General features: G+C 50.0%; 1 protein-coding gene across 1 annotated transcript in view; it reads right to left on the minus strand.

Annotated features, from left to right (window-relative positions):
* LOC126541506 (uncharacterized) overlaps positions 1-20,316 on the minus strand; it is a 32,361-nt gene continuing 12,045 nt past the window's right edge. Inside the window, exons 3-4 of the mRNA XM_050188291.2 lie at positions 3,419-3,727; positions 1-675 (exon numbers count right to left, since the gene is read on the minus strand). Of these exons, the coding sequence (XP_050044248.1) occupies positions 169-675; positions 3,419-3,727 (816 nt within the window). The 3' untranslated portion in view covers positions 1-168. The remainder of the gene's footprint in view (positions 676-3,418; positions 3,728-20,316) is intronic.

Raw genomic sequence — 20,316 nt, forward strand, 5'->3', positions numbered from 1 at the left:
GTCGTGAAGGCATTTCTTTATTACCAGACTGTTCGGATGACCTTCTATCCTCATCGAGAGAAAAAAGAAAAAGATTAGCTTTCCTATCACGCACGTAAAAAAAAAAAGAATCATCCTGCACTGCACACAGTGTCTGCGTCTTGATTTCGAACTCCTCCGTGACAACTGTCACACGCTAGGGACCGCCCTCTCAAACGCTGGATGCCGGGGACGTTTCGAAAAAAGCGGATCTTCTCTCGAGCGCGCGGCACCGACGACATTCGGGACGCTCGCCGCTTTTTGGCCCAGCTGCGACGCGGCGACCGCGACACTCGTCGGCTGGATCCGCTGGAGCTCTTCGGTGGTGCCCCCAACGGCGGGCGCCTGACTCATGTACTTGACGTCGAACAGCACCTGCTGGATGCGCACTTTTGCCAGGTCTCTCTGGTACTTCGCCATCTCGCGTAGCTCGGAGGTGATCTGCTGGCAGAACAGGGCCTCGCCGTCGTTGAGATCGCTCACGGCCAAGAGTGCAACGTTGCTCGCGCTCGTGCTCGGCCCGGCGTGGTTTCCCGTCTCGACGCTGGTGGAAGTGCTGGTGCAAGCATGGACGGCTCTGGGCGGTGACGTGTTGGTTTCGTACAGCTGGCTGCCGGTTGAGAAGTCGACGTGGTTGTTTTGTTGTGGTGGTGTGCGCTGAAAATAAGAAAGAAGAGTGCGCGAGTAGCGTTATGTAGACGTAATAGACACGCTGCATGCTAAGTCGTGACCATCAAGTATAGCTCGTCTCTGAGATAGAATTAATTCAAAACCTGACTGCTCTTTTCATGTAAGTGCAACCGCGTGACTATAGGGCCGTCGTTCAATTGTGCCACAATTTAAACAACTGTTTAGTACGGGTCGGTCCATCGCTCCTGCTTCGTACGTTCACTTCATGAATGCTGTTCAATATACGTAGTCTTACATCACGTCGACTAGCTCTCGTACCCCTGCATGCGCATATGGATATGTGTATGCGCTGTTAAGTGTATCACTGTATATATCATAATCATCACCCAGGACCTGGAGCAGCATGTCAGGCGAACAGCCAGGCTAACATCTCTACCATGTCAGTAAAGCTCTATCATCCGCACGTGAATTTCGGCAGGGTCACAACTGCTTGAGGATAAAATGCGTTCCTTGGGAGACCGAAAGTAATTGGTCCATCCGTTATCGAACGAATCATTGCATGTTGGAATTAGTTTCCCATTACCGCCATCTGTGTTTTATTTTTCTGTGAGTAATTGACGAAACTGATCAGTATTGTACAAATGGGGGGGGGGGCGGAGGGGGGGGGGGGGATGATCGAAATTCCGAATGCGTTTCGAATGATAATCTTTGCTATTCGATTCGTATTTCATTCGAGAATTCTCTTTAGCGAAATTATTGAATAATAGCTTTTTGTACGAGTGCGCAAGATAAGAAAACTTGTCGAAGTCTCGAGGTAAAAAAAAAAACCGACTCAATTGAGAACTGTTCCTCTATAGGTATCGTGCTTCAGGAACCTGCCGCGGGTGTTGCGCAGAGATACCAGGTAACTAACCGGACGTACGGGGCAGCTAACTCCTGCTAAGTTAGCGCAGTGAAAATGCCTCGCTTTTATGCAGCAAATATACAATGTCTTTTTCGATATATGGAGAGAAATTTTATTATTTGGCCTGTTTCAACATGTTTGCATCCCTTCGAGGCATTGTGCGGTGCTGTGTACTGTCACGCTCCTTCAACAAGACAACAGACTCGCGCGTCTGGCGACGCACGGCTGCTTTCTTTCGTTAGTGTCACGCTACACCCCAACTAACTGAAAGCAGTTGTTTCTCCCGTACGAGCAACTCAAGTGGCCCGGTGTGCACTCGCCATCTGCGTTACATCCATGTATCAAATAACGCAAATGAGCGACATTTTTTATCAGCCAAAAAGAGATTTTGCAGACTTTATTCAGCACATTGTTTAGATGTGACAAAAGTGCTTTATTCAATTCGAGATTCGACGGTCGTTTTTTCTTTCTTTCTCAAATACTTCCTCTTCTATTTTATTCGGGAATTTCACTATTTGGACACTCCTAATAATAGGTAATTATTTAACCATCGGGGTGTACGGTCTGTACGATGAACAACGATGAAGTTATTGCGCTTTGTTTCAGTCGTTGAACGCCTGTGGGTCAATCTACGTCAACTGTACCGACCTTGGCGCTCGACCATTTGCGATTTCTTCCTAAAAAAAAAAATTAAGGTGCTTCCATATAACACGAGAAGTCCGTTCCACGAAATCTATTTCCCGACAAAAAAAAAGCTGTTTTCACGAGCTCAAGCAACAGCGGCAAACTTGCCATACGGCATGAAAGTGTGCACCATAAAAAGCGTTGCCAAATACTGCGTTCCATTACTAAAAAAGACGACTTATCTTTCTGAAGAGGCTGAAGATAAGCCTTACACGTCAAATTTAAATAACTGATTATCAGCCATTTCTTCTATTTTTACAAACCGTTAAAATAGAAAAATTGGTCCACGTTTGCTATTTCTTTCGAAAATATTGCTTGTACAAAAACATAAATTTTAAACGAGCTAAGCGTCCAGAAATTGTATTTAACGGGGGAAATGTTTTCAGGCTGATATATTGCTGTGCTGATTGTCTTAGATTGCTAGTTTATCTTGACTCATAACATTCGTTAACTTAACATCAATATTTCTGTTAATTATTGCAACTTCTACCACCCTAACTTTTTAGTGCAGGTAGTCATATATAGCAACAAAGGTGTCGATGCGCTTTTCGGTGCAGGCAGGTCTACAACAAACAGTGACATGGGGTTCTGTTTCTGCTTGACTGACTCTGCTTGTAGCGTTGAATAAAGCAAGTTAGAGAGAGTGCAGGTTCCCTCTATACACCCCTCTCCAGGGTATTTTAGTTAACTGGAGCCAAATATTAAAAATGTGTAAATGCTACGTAGCTGGACAGAACCGAGGTAATGTTGTTTGCCGTCGCATGGAGATACTCAGATTATATCTTTTGCGTTCCACCGAATTAGATAATTAGTCTTTATTTATTTCTCACCATATCAATTATTATAATTAGATGAAAAATGTCAATGAGAAGATTGTAGAGCGGCATGAAAAAGTCCCGATACAGCTTCCTGATGCTCAATGCGTGCTACATAAAGGTGTTCTTTCGGTCGTGAAAGAAGCCCGCGAATATACGCAAAGGGCCTCGAGCGGCTAGTCGAGCGGTAATTTTGAGCCTTCTGCTTGGTCAGGAAATGGCCAAAGGAAATGGTCAAATAGTAGTCGAAGAAGGAATGTCGCCGTAGTCAACCTGTCAGCAAGAGAATTCGTCCATACCCTCCTTGTTCGTTGTTGACATTCCTTGTTCGACCCTATCATTCACTGCTAAATATTGGCGTACTTACTTCAGGAACTGTCAACTGGCGTAGTCTCTTCGTCGGCAGAGGACACAGTGACGCCGTTCGGAAGCCGTTAAGAAACGAAGGAACGGGTTCCTTCGTCACTGAAGGCACCGTGGCTTCGGACCCGAGAGTGAAACGATTTAGCGGTGATCCATTGCTGACTGGATGATGAAGTCGCGCGGGTCGCCTCCTCGGACTACTCAGGTTCTCCTCATCTGATATGGAGTCGGGCGTCGAAGGCAGGATCATGTCGTTCTCGCCCATGTAGCTCGGTAACGCCTGGCACACGTCGGGAGCCTCCTGCTTCACCTCCTGCGTGTAAGCATGGAGCGACGTACGTTGACGTTACGGCAGAGACTCCGTCAGTGGTGCACACAGGCGACGGGAGGCGGACCAGGCGCGAACCGATTCGGCTGGTACGCGCTCCGGTTCGCGTCCGGTTCGGTCCGGCGCACGTGTCTACCTATGTCCACCTAGTGGACAGGGGCATTTCGTCTGCTGCTGAAGCGCCGATTGGCAGGGCGACAAGGAGACAGCTGCCCACGGCCGGTTTACTTCTCTCTGGTTTAGCTCCAGCCAATCGATGCGGCCGAAATGGACTGTCCACTATAAGTAGACGCATACAGAATACCCACTTCTACCCCCCCCCCCCCCCCCCAACATACCACGCAGCAGAATAACAGCGATAGAGAAGGTGCGAGCACAAAGCAAGATCAATTGACTGACAAACTCGCGAAAGTAGGAGAACCCCTTGGAGCATTTATTGCAGGGCACGTGCCTGCGTCGTCTTCCTCGGCACAGGGGCGCCCCCACATGTGCGAATGACGGCGGTGCCCGTTCGCCTGCCGGATGAGAATCTGACTCCTAGTCGGAACAAGCGTCCGAAGTCACTCCAAAAATACGAAATCCGCTTCCAGAAAAGCAAAATAAAAAATAAGGGCTTTGGGTTTCCCGCGATTGATTTTCGTTAGTCTGAGGGTATCATCGCTGAAGGACGCGATGTGGATGCCACATCGTGCGTTTCATGCCTAATAATCTTATAATCCCCGTTTCGACGCCTTTGTGCGTATGCACACGTAATGACTCAGATGTTTTGTAGCGCGAACTGCTACGTGTGAAGGTCATTGTATGCTGGCGCATGCTACCTGAAGTCACGTCAATCCAAGCAACTGGTCATATCGACGGTGACGGTGCAGTGCCGGGCTGGTCACCACACTGCTTAGTGCGCGCTAGAAAATCAGAGCTGCCCTTTCGTTAGGTGCTCAGCGCGGATGTATCGCAATAGCGTTCTATAATCTCAAGTAACAATGGCTGATAGCATATGATTGGAAAGCTCCTGGATTCACATTCGTTTCTTTTGCTTTTGGCCACCAAACACTCTCTGAGCAAAAAATAGTTCCGGCCCCATGCCTAAAAGAATAGAATACACAAGCCTATCAGTCACACAGTTCAAAACAAGCCCGACTACCACATAAAATGCGTGAAGGGCACCGCCATCTTGGCTGAAGCGCTTAGAAGATGCTCGTTCTGCGGCCTCTGCTTATTAGACAACGAAGTGCGCACTTCAACGCATTACACGTACTTCTGAGAACGGTGCTAGGCAACTGAGAAGATTATCGCACCGTGCAAGTGAGGAAAGTCATTTTAATAAGACTATAGAAAATAAAATGTGCGCGACGCCGTACCATGATTATGCGTATGCTGATCAGTATGGATGTAAAAACATTTCCTTCTTCGCTGAGCTTAGCCTGTGCATACATGCGCCTTGTGCGGCCAGCCATGGGTCAGCCGCTGTCGCATTCAATCCGTGCTGGTTTCTCGCATCATACAGTCGATTTGCAGGGCATTGACGTGTTGCAGAGCAATGACTTTTACAGCGAAGCTGTATACCTCTACCGTGCAAGGAAAGTTTTGTGTCGTTGTGGTAAACAAAAAGCTGCCCATACGTGGGCCGATCCCAGAAATAGTGCAATGCCGGGCCTACCCGCGGCGGAGGTGAAGCAGGCGTTAAGCGCTCCCCATACGTGGGCCGATCCCGAATATAGTGCAATGCCGGGCCGACCCGTGGCGGGGGTGCAGTTCGCCATTAAGTGGCCCACATGCACAGCTTCGCTGGTCATCCTTCTTCACGGAGTGGAAGGGCACTGAGGTTTTTGGCATATAAGTTCATGCTATGTATTTAATGCGAAAGCATTATATGCACAGTTACGCGAAAATCCAGCGTTGTAGTCGGCGGGGGGACGGTATGATGATACCAAAAATGCCCGACGGCAAGGAGTAAGAACAAATAAGAAATACTCAGATTAACGTCAAGTTTCTCACGGGGGTTCCTCTTAGCAAATTAAATTAATGGCTTCGGAAAGAATATTAGGTAAGAATGCCAGTCAGGGTGGGTATCGAATCCGGTGCTCCAGGGTGCGAGACGAGCACGCCTCCCCGACGCAACCGTGGCTGCACGGTTCTGATTAACGAAATGTATGCCTAGTTCGTGCGTCATTGCGCACATTACATCGCAGCCATCTGGTTACACGAAAATTTATTTGTCTCGAGGCGCAATGCGCACGTCATTTATCTGAAAACTTCAATATAGACTTTCCGCCCGTGAAACAACTTAAAAACGTGTTTTGTGTTCCGGTGAAGTAGAGTGATAAGGCCCGTGACCGAACGTTTTTGGGGGGCGCACTCTCAAAGCGAGAATGCGGCCCCAAGTAACTTCCGTTCACTGGCCTTACCAGTCAACTGAACACAAAGCGCGATGTTAAGCTGTTTAACTGAGTGGAAAGTCTGTTTTTAATTTTGAGATAAAAGACATACGCATTACTTCTCAAGACTAACGCACAAGATTTTTCGTATAACCTACGGCAACCTTGACTTGTAAAATTGTCATTATGTACACAGGAGAAGTGTCGAAAACCTGCGGGCTTAGACTTTAATGCACTCCTGCTAGCCGATATCGCCGCAGATGCTTTGTTTGCTCGCTCCATTTAGCAGGCTACGTCACTGAGCAAAATCGGATGGTTCTATAATGCTTTATAATTCACACACCTTAGCATTATTATGCGTCCCTGCCGTATATTAGAGCGAACGCTCTAGTATGCCATGTCTCGTAAGGTCATTCATCGCGTCGCGATGACCTTGAGCCGCCGCAACACGAGTGGCAGGTGCGACGCCACCGCACCTGATACGCTGCGGAGAGGCGTCCCAGTTGCGCTCGCTCGGAGCCTCGCCGCGGAGGTGCCACGCGACAGTTAAAGGGACACTAAAGGTTACTATTAAGTCAACGTGGACTGTTGAAATACCATCCCAGAAACCTCGAAACGCTTGTTTCGTGCCAAGGAGAGACTTATTTTAAGAGAAAATGCGTTCTGAAGCGTCCGCGTACCTCTAGCGCAGTTCAAATCGCCCGCCCTCCGATCGAGGAGTACTGACATCATGGTCTCATAGTGACGTTGCGCCATCGGTGAGTAGAACGGCGTCCGCAGACGGCGCTACGGCTTTTCTGCGCAAAACGCAAACGCGCGGCCAGAAACAGAGCCAAGACAGAGCCGACAGCAGAGCGAAAGCGGGAGTATGGTGATGCACCCTAGCTCTTGCATTGCCCAGGGGGCGCTGCGAGAAAGGTGCTAAAAAGCGCCCTATTTCCTAAAATGGGTCGTACCAAGCTCGGTCGTCTGCTTCGGAAAGCACGTTTACAATATGGACCCGCCACTTTCGGTTGTGTTGTAGCACGGCCTGCTGCGTATATCGGGCGCCGAAGATTTTTTTCAGGGGTGGCACGCTGCGTAAAGGCAGGAAATTATGCAGTGCCGAATACGTGTACGCCGTTCAAGAATTAGGCGGCGAAGTTTTAGCACGGTGTCAATCGTAAGTGAAGCGAGTCGCGTACGAAGTGGAACTACAGGTAAGGTTTGCACGCTAGCTGCTAGATTCAGGCGCACAAACGCGAGGAAATGCGTGCTATAAATGAATCCATAGCAGCGATAAGCAGACATCATGTGTACGGAACTGCTCGAGCACACGACGGTACGCGCCGCGATGTACGAACTGCTCGAGCGCACGATCGTACGCGCCGCGACGGCAGCGGTCTTTCGACATGCCGCCAAACAGCGGGCCTCCTGCAATCTTTGTTGACTGCATGCCGCTAAACTGATGCAATGGATATGAGCTCGCACGTACGTGCGAATCGCGCTGTAGCGCGAGCTTGTGTGCTGCTCGCTTGATGTAGCTTTTAATGACAGCGCTCGAACATCGATGTGCTGCAATCAATACTGCCTTGCTGCGCTGCCTCAACGTGCTGGCTTGAGATCAAGGATGAGCGCATTTAACTCTCTTAACCTGTGCTGCTCGTAGTGGAGTAGTGAACTGTCATCGAATGAGCCCGACCATTTGTGCTCATTTGCACACACTTCACCACTTCGCATCGGTCGAATTGTTAATTGTCGCGGTGGCCGGGTCTCGAATCGTGAATTACCAGCCATGCCTGCTGCTATGTCGGTCTGCTGTCGGGACTGTAGGTGCAAAAGACCGAAATTTCGAACGCAGATAATCAAGCAAGCTTCAAGACAGGCGAAGCAGCCAGCATGGCACGCAGTTTCGCTTACTCAGCGCGACGAACTGCAGCTATGCAGAGCGCCCGCCGCTCCACTTCGTGAGGCCTTGAAGGAAAACGGTAGAATCTGATGTTGGGATTCAGGCCTTCTTGTTCATGGCAGCCCACGACGCAGAAGTAATGACGGTGACGCCTTTTCGAGGCTGGGCTGGGTCTCTCCGGATCGGCATCACCGATTCCTTCTGCTCCCAGCATTACGTCCCACGGCACACGGAGAATCCGTTTTCGTTAAACTATAGGCTGCGGCGAGCTCGCAGCGTGGTCGGCGTGGTCTGTGAGAAGTGACGAGCCTTTTCGCACTCGCAACAGGGCATAAAAAAGTGCGAATCGACGCAAAACTCGGCCTAGAAACGTGCTTCGCCACAGCCAGGGCTCAATACGACCCAAGCTGGTACGACCTAGATGTCGTTTCCCGCACCGCCACCAGGCGCCGCTACTATACCTCAAACTCCAGCGCAAGACGCCCATAAGCTGGTACTTCATTCTATGACGCAAACTTCGACGCTCGTCGTAATGGACCCTGACACCGACAGATTGGCTCGCGATGGTGGGCTCAACTTCAGCGATTTGAGCACTGACAAGCGCGACCTGCTGCTGAGGGCTCGCGCTGCCGGCGTCGTTGCGTACTACGACGGCGGCCTCGACACCGGCTCTCCGGAGCGGGAAAGCAACGAGGGCTTCCCACGACATCACATGGACGTGGCATTCTCGCTGCTTGTTCCAAATGAAAGTTTCGCGAGCCAGCAGAACCTTCACAGCACGACGCGATAACCAAACTACTGAAACTCCAAAGAGTGCGTGGCGCAGAGTCGAGCGCGCAGAGTCGAGCGAAAACGAAACCTTTCGAACACCCATATTACTGAAGGGTAACGTCAAAATGTTATTTTTTCTTAGAATCAAATAGATGTAGACAAGTAGCATTTTTTTCCGTCTTATAATCGAATGAAATTATATTTTTAATACGAGTAGTTGAGTATTAGTAACACAAATTATGAGGAGTGCTTTCGTCATCGGGCTAGTACCGGAATGTCGCTGGGGGGTCTCAAATCGTGTCATGCATTTACCTCAATTTCTCGGTTACTAAAGCTCTGTTCGCGATTATATAGACGCCTTAGACGTTCTAGAACATTGCTCTACCACTTTAACTTGAGTTTCTGGTAACCTTTAGTGTCCCTTTAATAGAGAGTTTTAGAACAGGGGCCCCAAAGAAATAGCGTGGAAGCCACTGCGCATGCGTGAGACGCAAACTGCGTTTGGGTTTTCCGTTGAGCACGCTATTTCACTGATTTAGAGGGAGCCCCAAAAGTTGCCCTAATAGATTTGCGTAAACAAACATGGCGGCATCCATAGAAGCGACGGCTCTAACCCAGCGCCAAACTGGGTTCGATTCGTGGTAAGGCATGAAGTTCGCAAGCTAGTAGAAGTGTCTGCGGTTATCTCTATCTCTAGCGTGTGTTATGAAGATTGATTCATTAGGCACCGCTGATTTCGAATTCGATTGGGGATTTTATGGCTCGTAGGCCTAACAAGGCTTAGCTTGACTGGTGAAGGCACGTTAAGTTGGTTACCCAAAACTAAGCGCAACTAATTGTTTGCTGCTTACACAATAACCTCCAAATTGTAATTAAACGCGAATACACGAAAGTCAAACTTATTATTCTTATCATAAAATGGTATGTTTTATTTATTATTTCGAATAGCTTTTCTTTAAAGGGGTGGAGACATCAAAATTTTCGTTCATGCGTTCGTTGATTTAAACGTTGCGTCATGCTTCAGGGAGCACGATACACACAACGGGATTCATATATATCCGATAAATAATTTAATAATAGCATTATTATACCGAGCGATTTCGGTTTCGGTTTCTGGGCTCCGGAGGATGCTATGACGTCACAGCGGAGGAAACGCAACATGGCTTGGTCACGTGGGCCACAAAAAATAGTGACGTAAAACTATGCTGCGTCGTCTGCTCGCGCATACGCGTGCTCTGCCAGCAGATGTCAACAACTGGCGATTCGAAGTGCATGTCGCGATTATTATAATTATTGCGAAGAGCGACAACAACGGTAAGAAAATATTGCGGCTTGTGAGAGTCGGTGATTCATTCCGAAGCGCCGTAAGCTTTAGCTTTGAAGTGAACCGGAAAAGGCCTAGCGACGATATCGGCGGCGCCGAACGATCAGAGGCGGTGAAGCTGCCGTCGGTGCCAGAGTGACCACTCCTTGGTCGCTGATTGGCCGCTTCGCCGTACGGCTGCCGCACAAAGGGGTCCCGGGCCCGTCCTCTCTACGACAAGGAAATCTCGCCGTTCGCGAGCAAAACCGCCGTCGCACGGGAGCCCGCGAACGGCAAACGGCGTGCGGCGAGTTTCCGTGCCGGTAACGTGGACGGGCCCTAACATTGAGAAAGGCCAAGCGAACGAGGGACCGCTCCGAGCTGCCGAACTATGCGACTATGCTAAGAGAGAAGCAGACAACACGAACGCCGCATATCCTGGTCCCTTTCGGAGTCGGCCGGCTAGTGTTACACTCAAACGTAGGCCCGTCCGCACGCAGTGTGCCGTTCGCGGGCCGCCGTGCGGCGTTCGTGTTGTCCACTTCTCTCCTCTTGTGTCCGTACGTGCCTGCACGCCTTACCCATTCTTTGCATTAAGAAAGGATTTCTATATGCCTGTAGCTCGGTCATAGTGGAGGCTATGCTCGGTCACTCGGCTCAGCAGGCTCCGTAATCGGCATTTCATCGCTACTCATCATACGTCACGTTTTTGTGCTAGTGTGCTATGACGTCAATATTTTCGTTCCTCCTCTGTGACGTAGTAACTGCCGCGCTAGCGATGGGTCTCGACTACGAGAAGGAGTTTTTAATGACTTTTTGTAGCTGAATTAAAATTATTTTAGAATGTTTGCAGCGTCCAATACCTCGTTCTGGGTGTCCTTGCATACGGAAGCAGCCTACAACATGCTTTTTATAGCCTCAAAATTTGGTGTCCCAACCCCTTTAACGCCGCAGTGGCGCTGTCGGCGTAGGACGCTATCCGCAAACGCAAAGTCCTACTCTAAAACTATTCACTCCTGCGTGGCCCAGCGTTAACACCGGCACAGCTCTTTGAGTGCTAACGCCCGCACAGCTATTCTAAAACTCTCTAATGGCTGCTTCGCCGACGCTTGGTCGCTCGGTGGGCTCAGTCTCGCCATGGATGGTGCGCCGGCTGTACCGTCTGTGCGTGCGCTTCAGCGCAAGCGACATGCTGAATCCAATCATCAAGTAGATATAGCTAGACGGCAAGCTGCAAAATTTCGAGCAAAGTTGCCTGCTGAAACAACGGAGCAAAGGGAGACCAGTTTAGCACGTTATACAGAAGCTTACCAAGCGCGAAAGCGTGCCAAGATCGAAGCTATTGCAACCGCCACCGTCGTCCAGCAACACGAACAACAACGAGAAGGAGATGAAGCCGCGGATACAAGGAACGGCAGCCACAACGAACGCTTGAAGAACCACGTTCGTGTTGAAGAACCGGCGTTCGTGTTGTCCACTTCTCTACTCTTGTGTCCTGTCTGCACGCCTCACCTTTTTTTTTTTTTTTTTTGCATAATGAATCCTTACCAACTAGCTCAGCTTTCTGCCGTTCGAAGAACCACACCCTTCGGCTGGCGGCAAGCTCGACTTCGACGGCCACGTTTCACCGCGTCTTCGCGGACAAGCCGTTCGGCAGCACGTGTAACGTGTGTGAAAGACTGTGGCCTAACTTTAATGAAACACCGTGGGCATAGTCTTTGCAAAACCAAGCCACACAGACCTTTCGCTCATTGTAACTAAGTTTACAAGATTGTAAACCTCAGCCATTTTTTTCTTTTTCTACTGTATCTTCCTACTGTACCTGAATTCATTGCTGTTATATCTGCCAAAGGAACCAAACGTAAGTAATTATTTTTTGTACACCATACTCCAAATAAGCTTGTACGAAGGACCGTTTATATGTGTTCAAGGGATTTGTTACGATGTTTGGCAAAGAGAAATACAGAGTTCTCGTTCACTTAAGACAAGCGTCAGTTTATTATATTGTCAGTTTATTCTCGTCAGCCATATGTGATAATTAAGCAGGCTGAGTGAGTGAGTAAAAACTTTAATTGAAATGTGCGGCGGTTTGGGTGTGGCGGGGCCATAAGCACCCCAGCCTAGATGACAGCCTCGAGCCATTGGATACGAGCTGCATACGAGCGGCTTCCTCGGCGGGCCGGACGGCCCACAGTTGATCAGCGAAAAAATAATAAGAACGAGCAACACATTTATTAGTTAGTCGCCTCTCCTTCGCAGGGCTACAACTTGCAGAGGGGGAGAGAGATATTGATAATGCATGGCATGTAACTTGGTATGGTATCGTGCGCACGCGTGAGGATTGCTTCAGAGAAGTAACTGCTCCAGCAATTTGGCAGCCTTGTAGACTCCGCACCGAACGTCGCTTTTATTCGATGCTTCTATATTACGATAGCAATTAAATGGACACTCCAGGCACATTCCTGCCGTCGCCATGAGGTTCCATAGGAGTGAAAGCTTGTGAGGGTGAGCCGGCGAACGCGCTTCAATCTCGCGTGCGCGAGCGAGGAACGCGGCCCGGATGCGTATTCTATCATCGTTAATTTAGTTAGCAAGCGAATTTTCACAAGTTTGTATGGCTGATAAAACTACTATCCTTACTTCGTGCAACTATCTACTAATTTGCCATCGCAATCGGTGCTTCGCCTTTTGGGCGGAACTGCGAATTTGTTTTCTTTCTTTTTTTTAAAGCTACCATGCGCGTTACTGATCTTCGACATGTACCGAATCTGCCGTCTGTGCGCGCTCACAACGTCTTATTTTTTTTTATTGTTGTTATTATGCGTACCTTGCAGAGCGTCGCTTACGCTCCGCTCACATTTATAGCGCTCAGGGCGCTGCAGAGAAATGCGTTGACTTCGCGTTCCTCACAAGCGCGCCTCCCAAAGCCACGAGTGAGAAGCAGTCAGCTTGGCTACAAAAGCGAATGACAAGCCATATATGGGCTAGCCAAGTGGACGCAGCCTGAAGCTCCGCTCAATGGGCTCTGCAGGTGAGCGTGGCCAGCGCTCTGCACGCTCGCACTAGCGCTCACACTGAGCGGCTGTTTGCATAGTTTGCATATTGTTAGGGTACACCTGGCTGAGAGCAGATGACTGTTAAGGCTGTGCTAAATCTTTCTTTGGACACTGGATGCGCGTTGGCAACTTTTGTTGCCGTTTCCTGGTATATAGTGGTTCAAGCGGCAACATCGAGAAGGTGACGAACTTCATTTTCTACGGTAAGTCACAATTCTTTCTCTCGGGACAAAGGCGCATGGACTCCAGAGGGAGTAATCTATCGGTCGTGCTTTATTTCGTGGTTTCCTTAAGAACTTATGGGGGATGCTGGATGCAGTGTGTCAACTCTAGTTACAGATCAAGGTGGCAAGATAAGGCGCAGTAAGCCTCAGACCCTCTTCATATGTGAGGGTTTCCCTAGTGGCGTAGTGTGCACTCAGATGAAAACTAACCTCACGCCGAGCCCGCAGAGCCGAAAGATCGCTGTTAGGTGCAACTCTTGATGGCGTGGCCTCAAAAGCGCGAACATTTTCTCTTATCACAAGCGAATTTGGGATTTTCGTTTTCGCTGAGCCATTTGTAGAATTGTCAGTCGCGTGTTCTGCCTTCTTTAAAGGGAATGTTTATAAGGCTAGGCGAAATGAAACTCCGTCTGTCCGCGCCTGTGTACCGACAACCATCATCATCAGCAAGATCTCGAGACGCGTCGTCTTATTCCACAGCTAGCACTCGTTGCACTACCGCGCGGACGCACTCGTGCCACTTCTCTCGTATTCGTCGTCGTCGTCGTCGTCTTCCACAGCTGGCTATACGCTCATCATTCCAGCGAAGAATTTCACTTCTGTCGTCATAATAGACAGGCAGCGCTTACGGGGCTGTGAGCCATTGCTTAAGGGGGTATCAGCCATACATTGTCTTACGTGACGGAGAGATTTCATTTTGAAGCAATTTAATTTTGAAGACTCGCAAGCTTCAACGGCTGGCGGACGCTGCTAACCACGCCGCCGAGCGAACTCGAGACATCGAACGCAACCGACAACGGCGGACTGCGGGCATACCGTCACTGACGTCTTTCTTTCCGTCGCAGCCGAACGTATGTGTAACCTCATTAAGAAACACAAGGACGTAACCAATAATTGAGAAAGACTTTAATCAACCGTCGGGATTTACTCAGCGATAAACACCGGGACCACACGTTTAATTAACCATTTGTAGGAAGTGCTTGGGCGGCGACTTTCTTTCTTTTCTTTCTTTATTTTGGGGGAGGGGGGGAGGAGGAGGTGTGAAAGCTTTCAGGCTTTATTTTTTCTGTTAAACAATAGAGAAGAAAGGTAATATGACTTGTATTCTTACTTTTGCGAGTCTCCTCGACTGATATAATTTCCAAGTGTCCATAACTGATGCACTGATTTTAATCTGCGACTCTAACCAGAACTGACAAAACCAAGCTGAAAGCCATATCATGATCGTCATCATCATTGCGCAAGCGCGGCGTTCACCATAATAAGGTTGCGGCCAATTTCGGCAAATATGGCCTCTTTTCTCGCCCTTGAATGAGTTGCATATATCCCAGAACTCTCGCGCAGGTGGAAACTGTCGAGTGTCATTTTCACTCAAACAACTTTTTTTTAAACCAGATTTTTTCAAACGGAATCATCTCGTTACTTCAACGCGATAGTGATAAGGGCCCCGTGTCGCAGAAAATCCTGCTTCGGTGTCCCACGTCTAGCGTCGTCCGTCTTGTGAACGAAAAATCACTCCGAACAACGCATGCCCAAGCACGCAGGATCTCTGGGTAGCGAATACACGTTACTTAATTGAATTTCTCAAAGTAAAATGCGTCAGAAAAAAACTCGGTGCCCTTCCACTCTGTCAAAAAGGAAGGCCAGCGAAGCTGTGAATGTAGGCCCCTTAATTCTGCACTACACCTCAGCCACGGATAATCCCGGTATTGCACTATCTTCGGGATCGGCCCACGTAGAGGGAGTGCTTAACCCCTGCTTCACTTCCGCCGCTGGTCAGCGTGGTATTGCACTATCTTCGGGATCGGCGCACGTATGAGCAGTGCTTAACGCCTGCTTGACCTCCGCCGTGGGCCGGCCCGGCATTTCACTATCTTCGGGATCGGCCCACGTATGAGGATTGCTTAACGCCTGCTTCACTTCCGCCGCAAGTCCGCCCTGCATTGAACCATCTTCGGGATCGGCCCACGTATGAAAAATTCGCCGTTCCGACCGAAATGTGAAGCCCCAGTTGCTACAGTTACCCATTTGTTCCCAGAGGATGACGTAGGAAAAGGGACCGAGGAGGTCTAATCCAACACGAAAGAACGGTTCCACAGGGACGGTGATCGGCTGGAGATGACCGGAAGGTAGCACCTGAGGTGTTTTCCGACGCTGGCAGGTATCACAGGCAGCAACATAGCGTCGGACGGAGCAAGCGAGACCAGGCCAATAGAAGCGGCGGCGGACGCGGTCGTACGTGCGGGTTACCCCAAGATGTCCTGCAGTGGGTGCGTCATGCATCTTAAAGAGCACAGTCTGTCGTCGATGTTTTGGCACGACAAGAAGAAGACCAGGGCCATCAGGGAGGAAGTTCCTTCGGTACAGAATGCCGCCCTGGAGGTCATATCGGCGAACGGATGCGTCGGTAGGTGTAGAGCGCAGATGCTCGATGAGTACTCGCAGCGATAGGTCTCGGTACTGCTCATCGGCGATGTTAGCGAAGGCAGACACAGAGAAAATGCCGTCGGCGGTACTACTCTCGGTGTCGTCAGGCTCGTCTACCGGGTAGCGAGACAGGCAGTCAGCGTCCTTGTGCAGTCGGCCAGATTTGTAGGCGACAGAGAACGAATATGCTTGGAGGCGGAAGGCCCAGCGACCAAGTCTTCCCGTAGGGTCTTTCAATGAGTATAACCAGCAAAGCGCGTGATGGTCTGTGACAACGGAAAAGGGTCGGCCATATAAGTATGGGTGGAACTTCGCAACCGCCCAAACTAGGGCCAGACACTCACGCTCAGTGATGGAATAGTTGCGCTCCGCGGGCGAGAGGAGCCTGCTGGCGTAAGCGATAACACGGTCGTGGCCACGCTGGCGTTGTGCCAGTACTGCGCCAATTCCGTGACCGCTGGCATCAGTACGGACTTCGGTAGGCGCAGAAGGATCGAAATGGGCCAGAACGGGAGGTGTTGTGAGAATGTCGATTAGATGTGAGAATGCAGAGGCCTCGTTATCGCCCCACTGGAAAGGGGTGTCTTTTTTTAAAAGCTCGGTTAGTGGTCGTGCTATGGCGGCGAAATTTCTCACGAAACGGCGGAAGTATGAACAAAGGCCGATGAAGCTGCGCACATCCTTGACACACTTCGGAACAGGGAAGTGCTTAACAGCATGGATCTTGCCTGGGTCCGGTTGCACTCCATTCGCGTCAACGAGATGTCCAAGGATGGTAATCTGGCGACGGCCGAATTGGCACTTCGATGCGTTGAGTTGCAGACCCGCTCGCCGAAAAACGTCCAGGACTGCTGAGAGGCACTCGAGGTGTGTAGCGAATGATGGGGAGAATACTATAACGTCGTCCAAGTAGCACAGGCACGTGGACCATTTGAAACCGTGAAGAAGGGAGTCCATCATGCGTTCAAAAGTGGCAGGAGCGTTACTTAGACCGAACGGCATCACTTTGAATTGGTAAAGACCGTCGGGTGTTACAAAGGCAGTCTTCTCGCGGTCGAGATCGTCCACGGCAATCTGCCAATAGCCGGAGCGAAGGTCAATAGAGGAGAAATAGCGAGCACCGTGGAGGCAGTCAAGGGCGTCATCAATCCGAGATAGGGGATACACGTCCTTTTTGGTAACCCTGTTAAGGTGCCGATAATCCACGCAAAAGCGCCATGAGCCATCGTTCTTTTTTACCAGCACAACAGGTGACGCCTATGGACTACATGACGGTTCAATAATGTTCTTGGCAAGCATTTTGCGAACTTCGGTGTGAATAACTTGACGCTCAGCCGGTGATACTCGATATGGGCGGCGATGAATAGGAGGGGCATTGCCGGTATTAATGCGATGTTTGACAGCTGTTGCTTGGGCCAAAGGACGATCGTTAAAGTCAAAAATATCTTGGTAGGAAATGAGAACGCGGTAGAGCGCACGAGCGTGCTCGGAAGGCATGTCGGGTGCAATCATTTTTTGTAAGTTGGCGATGGTACAAGTTGCGGACTGCGACGGTAGAGGAGGATCGGCTGAATGGTCGTCTAGTGAAATCGATGCTACAGAGTGATCCTCGAATGAGCAAAGTTGGGCCAGAGACATTCCGCGTGGCAGCACTTGTGTCGTCAAGCCAAAATTGACCACTGGCAGGCAGACGCAATTCGCCGTAATAGATAAAACTGTGTGAGGTACTGTGATCCCGTGTGTAAGGAGGACGTCTTGCATAGGAGCCGCGATGTAGTGACCGTCGGGGACTGGTGGGGATGACACGAAGTCAACGTAAGTCAGGGCCGAAGGTGGCAAGCGAACGAAGTCGACGGAACTGAGGCGAGTAGGGTGTTGTTCCGCGGGATCCAGAGCAGGCAGGTCGAGGCGGAGAGTACTGGCGGAGCAATCGATGAAAGCAAAATGTGGGGAGAGGAAGTCTAAGCCGAGGATGATGTCGTGGGGACAGTGAGCGATGACTGTGAATAGCACGATTGTGGAGCATGTAATTGGTACACATACCAATTACGGGGGCTGTTCCGCTATCGGCCACACGGACAACAAGCGTCGTGGCGGGCGTGATAATTTTCTTGAGCCGGTTACGAAGGTCAGCGCTCATTACCGACAAATGCGCCCCAGTGTCCATGAGTGCAGACACAGAAACACCGTCGACTTGCACGTCAAGAAGGTTCAGATGAGTGGGCAACGTCAGTAGAGGATTTGGCGGCGTAGGGAGCAATGCAGCGTCACCTCGAGGCGCTGCATCGTCTAGTTCTCCGGCTGGGAGCGGCGTCCGAAGGGAGTGGGCGAATAGGAGCGACGGGGCTGGGGAGAGCGAGATTGTCGTCGTTGGGGCGAAGGTGAACGAGAATAGGAGCGGTTCGGTGCAGGAGAATCAGCGGCGGCGTTATCGGAGCGTGCGGCATAGGGACCAGAAGGGCCACCTGGGGGGCGAGAGTAGGCAGTATAAATAGGCCGGGTCGGGGAACTCTAGCGACTGCGACAGTGCAGAGAAATGTGCCCGATTCGATGGCAGTGGAAACAAATGGGCTTGTCGTCAGCAGTGCGCCATTCAGATGAGTTGCGGGAACGTGGTGGGTAAGAAGATGCAGGATGGGGCGGAATCGAAGAAGCCGGGCGGGTATCAGGATGATGGGCCGAGCAGATGGTGTGAAGACCCATGTTTTCGCACTCTTGGCGGACAACTGCCTGGATCAGTGGGACCGTGACTGAAGATGTGTTGGTGGGACTGGAGTCGAAGGCAGCCGGATAGGCGGCCTCGATCTCACGCCGGACGATCCTGTAACATCGGCATTGTTGTTGGGACGAGGAGTGTCGGCACAGGAACATGTCGCTGGGGTGTTGGGCAGGCGGGCAAAATGCTGGTCAATACGTCGGCTTTTAGCGAGTTCCAGGCGGCGGCACTCTTCTATAACAGCATCCACCATCGCTACGTTGTTGCAAACGAGCAAGTTGAAGGCGTCATCGGCAATGCCTTTGAGGATGTGGGCAACCTTGTCGGACTCAGTCATGTGGGTGTCAACTTTGCGGCACAGAGCCAAGACGTCCTGAATGTACGTGACATAGGGCTCTGTTGACGTCTGCACACGGCCGGAAAGCGCCTTCTGCGCGGCAAGTTGGTGACCGTAGGGGTTGCCGAAAAAGTATCGAAGCTGTGCCTTAAGCGAATCCCAACTGGTGAGCTCTTCTTCGTGAGTGCGATACCAAACTCTAGGTGTGCCACCGAGGTAAAAGACTACGTTGGCGAGCATAATAGTAGGGTCCCACCGGTTATTGCGGCTGACGTGTTCATACAGGCTGATCCAGTCATCGACGTCTTCCCCATCTTTGCACGAGAATACGCCAGGATTACGGGGAGCGGGGAGAGTGATGTAGGTCGTCGAGGTGGCAGCAGGTGTCGGAGCCGGCGGAGTCGGGTTGTCGTCGCCGGGAGCCATGAAGGAAGGCTCGACGTACCGTCCACTGCGAAGCTCCGTGACGAGGTACAGGGAACGTCCACCTTCACCAGATATGTTACGTAGGAAGACGCAGACGAAAAGCTATCTACAAGTATATTTACAAGAAAATACGCTGCGCTTGGCCAAGAGGCAACAGCCCGCGCTAGCTTCTAATCGTCGTCGTCGTCTTCTTACTGCTCGGCTCTTCGTCATTGGAAATACTATCCCGTAGCAATATAATTGCTCTCGCAATAAAATTGTTGGTCTATGTCCACGGACAAAAGATCCACCAGAACCTAGTCATAAACAGCTTCGCTGTAACATGGTATAAAGTACGACTTACACGCAACCTACGGACATGATAGCCTCGGACTGTAATTTGAATATGCGAGGAAACACAATACTGTTACGCGGAAACTCAAGCACAATACCATTTTCAACTGTTTCTACCATTCATTCAGAGGCACGCGCCCCCGTTTTTTCTTACAACACAATCCAGATGGCGCTCGCCTCCGCGCATCCGCTGCGCACGCAAGAGGCCACGTTTATACCAGAAAGCTCGCCTTCGTCCATAGCGTTCACCGCCAGTGTTTCACGGTAGACATTACGGTTACATACCCTGCAGTTGCCGGCAAGCGTGAGAAGCAGTCAGGGCTCTTTGATTGCTATCGCGTTCTACTCTTAAGAGGAAGCTTTGTCTCGGGTGCTCCTATCTAAATACATGTAAAAGAAGAATTCGTTTTTCTCGGCAACCACTGCAGCAAATTTGACAATATTTGTAGCATTTAAAAGAAAAACTTAAAATCTAGTGACAGTTTGTTTCGAATTTTTCATTTTGGACGTCATTTTTTTTTATAAAAATTGGCAAAAATCGAAAATTTTCGGAAAACGAAACTGTCAAGCTTACAACTCTAACTCAGCAACGAAAACTGATAATACAATTATGTGAATTGCATCTAATAGTGAATCTAAAACGTAAAAAATTTATATGTTACACATGAATAAAAAAAAATTTAGTAATGTGAAAATACAGCTTTTGCAGAACCCTTGT

This window comes from Dermacentor andersoni, chromosome 2, assembly GCF_023375885.2.
Source record: "Dermacentor andersoni chromosome 2, qqDerAnde1_hic_scaffold, whole genome shotgun sequence".
In the NCBI taxonomy this organism is placed as follows: domain Eukaryota; kingdom Metazoa; phylum Arthropoda; class Arachnida; order Ixodida; family Ixodidae; genus Dermacentor; species Dermacentor andersoni.